The following is a 4,367-nucleotide window of genomic DNA, read 5'->3' as shown; positions in this document are numbered from 1 at the left end:
GTGATTCTGAAACCTGGACAATGATTTGTTGATGAAGATTGCATGTTCTTCTAACCCAGCGCTGACTCTGGCATACAGTACTATGGAGCCAGTAAGTCAGTACAGTATCTGTATTGACTGTGAGTAGGTGATTCTGAAAACGATGAACATTTTCTTATTGATGAAGCTTCCCTTGTTCTTCAGACCGAGCACTAGCTCTTGCAGACAATATGTATAATATTAACTTGACTTCACATCTATAAAATAAATAAAATTTAGCGAAGCCTATATCAGATTTAAAAAGAGATTAATATTTGAACTTCATGACATCAAAATTTTCAAGCAAATTAAGCTTCAGTGCTTAAATAACTTCAGAATCACATTATTAAGGAAGAACCAGGCAGCATTAAGGATTTAAAACAGCTGTCAGATGATTAACTACAGTTTCCTTTTTTTCCCAAATTAGGCATGTTTGCTTGGTCCTTATTACTCGCAGCAGAGATTATGAATGCAGGAAAATGTCACCGGATGAGATCAAGTACTTGAATAGAGCCCAAGGAACCGCAATGGATTTCGAGCAATGTCGACGGAAAAAAAAAAAAAAAAAAAAAACCTTACTGAGTAAAATTAGAAATAATGTGATAAAGTGTACTTTGCTTCATGGAATGATATTCCTTTCATAAAAATATTCCGAGGAATTTAAATGAACTTGAATATAATATGCATCTCAAAGAAAAAGATATTTCTTTTTTCCTCCATATGGATCGATAATTGGATAAAAATAAATTTACACTTTATATATATATATATATATATATAAATTTAAACTTTTATATATATATATATATATATGCATATATACATATATATATATATACATATATATACATATATACATAAATATACATATATATACACACACACACACACACACATATATATATATATATATATATGCACTTGAAAAGTTACCTTTAATCCTGCTTTTTACCTTTCATGTTCAGAATGAAGTTCAATAACCATTTTCTGAGAAAACAGGAAACTAAAGGTACATTTTCTATATATAACCCTCTTGTGTACTCCACTGCCAACACCTTGTTTTGATATAAACAATGCGTTATTGGTTTACATTTTGTCTGTCAATGATCAAATAAACCCTTTATGAATGGGGATACCTTTAACACTTTTCGTAACGTCTTGGCTGGTGATTGTCAGTCTGGGTTCGAATCCTGCTCAAACTTGAACCAGGCAAAGATCGCCAGACTGAGATTCGAGTCCTACTCAATCTTATTAGTTCCTTTGGTCGCTGCACCCTCCCTATCCTTGTGACCTAATGAGGGGGGGGGGGAGATTTAGGGGAGCCTGTAAATCTATCTACTAAGTCATCACCACCTATTGCCTGGCCCTCCTTGGTCCTAGCTTTAATGGAGAGGAGGTTTATGCGCTGATCATATGTATATATGGTCAGTCTCTAGGACATTGTCCTGCTTGATAGGGCAATGTCACTGTCCCTTGCTTCTGCCATTCATGAGTGGCCTTTAAACCTTAAAAACCAGACGTCGGCTCTTACTCCAGCAACCCACACGGATAGAGAAAAACACTTTTCAATATGTCAGGACTAATCAAGGACTCGTGAGTCTCTTACTCCCAAACACAGATTGATGGCCAACTCCCCTGAGAATGCCAGCGTCAGCATTTTTTTTCTCCAGACCCTTTTCGCCTTACTTTAAATAAGGCAAAGATGGTGTTTTGTATATCAGCCATGGTTTTCACTAGTTGGATAAATTCATGTTATGTATCTCGTTCAATATTAGTTTATTTTACCAGATAGCTACGACAAATGAACAAATATTCCCAGAAATCCATATTGGGATTAATGTTCGTTATATTTGATGTGACGAGGCACTGTGTGGCACTATTATGAAGATGAGGGAAAACTCTGGGATTGTCTTAATTACGTATAATAAAGTATTATTATCAAATTCAGGCCTTAAGTAAAATATACCTATCATTAACATTGATTTAAGTCAGCCTGAACGTATTTACGTATACTAGTGACAAAGTAACATATCTACTTATATTTCCACTTAAAGGTTTAAAGGCCGCTCATGAATGACAAGAGGCAAGGGACGGTGACATTGCCCTATCAAGCAGGACAATGCCCTAGAGACTGACCATATATACATATGATCAGCAACCAAGCCTCTTGTCCACCCTAGCTAGGACCAAAGAGGACCAGACAATGGCTGCTGATGATTTAGCAGATAGACCTATACGCTCCCGAAAAACCCCCAACCTTAGCTCACATGGTTGGTGAGATTGTAGCAACCAAAAAAAGTAATGAGTTTGAGCGGGACTCGAACCCCAGTCTAGCGATTAGCAGTCAGGGACGTTACCACATCGGCCACCACAATCAATAAAATTAGGTTAGTAAGAACGCTATTAGCCTGCTATTAGCCTTTGCTGATAAGGCCAAGGCTGAATGATTGCAATTAAAGGCTGTCCTTGAGAGTTCGAAGGGTAGCGATTCTGGGAGATAATGGGTAATTCAATATTCTGCGGGAGAGAGAGAGAGAGAGAGAAGGAGAGAGAGAGAGAGAGAGAATTATTCTTCACCAACACTTAGATTTGCATATATATATATATATTATATTATATATATATATATATATATATATAGTGTGTGTGTATTTGTAATGTCATTATTATCATTGGCTGTAACTAGTCCGCTGCAGGACGAAGGCCTCAGGCATGTCCATCCACTTGCGTCTGTTTATACCTGAAGTCTTTCTAGGCCAGTCTATAACCGCAAATTTTTCTCAGTTCGTCAATCCACGGCGAAGTAACAGTGTGTCAGGGTACACTTTCACAGAGCGAGGTGTGCCAGAAATTCATGCGTCCAACTGTACGTCGTCACAGATGTCGGTTTTAATATTCTCAGCAATAAGAGGGAATTTAATTTTAAACTGTTTGGCATTTTTAGAAATATTAATTCAAAATCGAATGTCCTCCTACATTCCTTTAAACTTGAATCCATTTTAATGATAGGTTGTTATGGCCTGATTGGTAACATCTCTGCCTTGTGTTTGCCAGACTGCGGTTCGAGTCCCGCTCAAAACTCGTTAGTTTCTTTGGTCACTGCAACCTCACCCTCCTTGTGAGCTAAGGATGAAAGGGTTTTGGGGATCCTATAGGTCTATCTACCTAGTCATCAGCAGCCATTGCCTGGCCCTCTTTGGTTCTAGCTTGAATGGGGAGGGGGCTTGGGTGCTGGTTATATGTATATATGGTCAGTCTCTAGGGCTTAGTCCTGATCGATAGGGCAATGTCACTGACCCTTGCCTCTGCCTTTCATGAGCGGCCTTTAAACCTTTACTGCTATCAGTATACGGCATATCTATATTCTCTTCCATTTCCGTCTTTCAGTTTCTAATCTCTTTTTTTCTCTCACTCCTACGACTGTGCGCTTACTTTCCGCTCTCTCTCTCTCTCTCTCTCTCTCTCTCTCTCCACCAGCTCCTCCTCCTCCTCCGCCAACTTCTCCTCAGTAAGCAACAGGTGTCTCAATCGAAAGGTGGCGGGATACTCCGCAGAGTTTCCATCACATGTGCTTCGTGATTATTAGCAAATATTTAACAATAATTATATAAGTTATAAACGGAGTTAAGATTCTGAATTGAACCAGAAGAATTATTCATTGAAACGATACTAATTATTCGAAAATTTATTACAAACTATTTTTTTTCAGACACAGAATTAAATTGAATTCTATGGTTTAATTTAATAAGTAAATTTTTGGAAAATCTAATTACCAGGAGGCTGATTTAAGAAGATTTATTGCTATAAGAAATAAATATTAAGACGATCTATTGCTTTAAGAAATGATTACTGAATATCTTTTAGCAATGAAGTGTGATATCTATAAAAATTTGGCTCCGTTGATGATATTGAAAATTAAAACCGTGAGTAAGAATTTGAGTTGAAAATGTACTTGAAAGAACTTGGAAATAAAAAAGAAATAAAAAAAAAAAATAAGAAAAAAAAATATGCAGAGAATTCACACACTAAACAAAATGGGGTTTAAGGTCCAACTGGATTTCCATAAGAAAGCAAAAATCTTTTATTTAAAGCCTGATTTAAACGGTCGATCGGTTCGTCAAACGCAGTTCGACACACAAGTGTTTGAAGTGATGTTCGAACGTGTGAACTGAGTGAATGTCGAACACGTTCATCGAACAGTTCAAAGAAAGCCTGTTCTAGTCTGACTTTTGTGGGCTTCATTGTCCACAAACGTTAAGCATTTGTGACTGTCTGCCACCTCTTCGAACAATTAACAAGCAGGTTCGACAACCGAGTTCGACGAACCGCAAGAAGTGGCTTCAGTGAAA

At 37.3% G+C, this 4,367-nt stretch overlaps 1 protein-coding gene across 1 annotated transcript in view; it reads left to right on the top strand.

Annotated features, from left to right (window-relative positions):
- The window catches only part of LOC137651882 (ionotropic receptor 93a-like), a 27,487-nt gene extending 26,792 nt beyond the window's left edge, over positions 1-695 (top strand). The window contains exon 8 of the mRNA XM_068385091.1: positions 446-695. Coding sequence (XP_068241192.1) covers positions 446-525 — 80 coding nt within the window. The 3' untranslated portion in view covers positions 526-695. The remainder of the gene's footprint in view (positions 1-445) is intronic.
- Positions 696-4,367: the final 3,672 nt, after the last annotated feature.

Source organism: Palaemon carinicauda, chromosome 13, assembly GCF_036898095.1.
Source record: "Palaemon carinicauda isolate YSFRI2023 chromosome 13, ASM3689809v2, whole genome shotgun sequence".
Classification (NCBI taxonomy): domain Eukaryota; kingdom Metazoa; phylum Arthropoda; class Malacostraca; order Decapoda; family Palaemonidae; genus Palaemon; species Palaemon carinicauda.
This window is presented reverse-complemented; position numbering and strand designations above follow the sequence as displayed.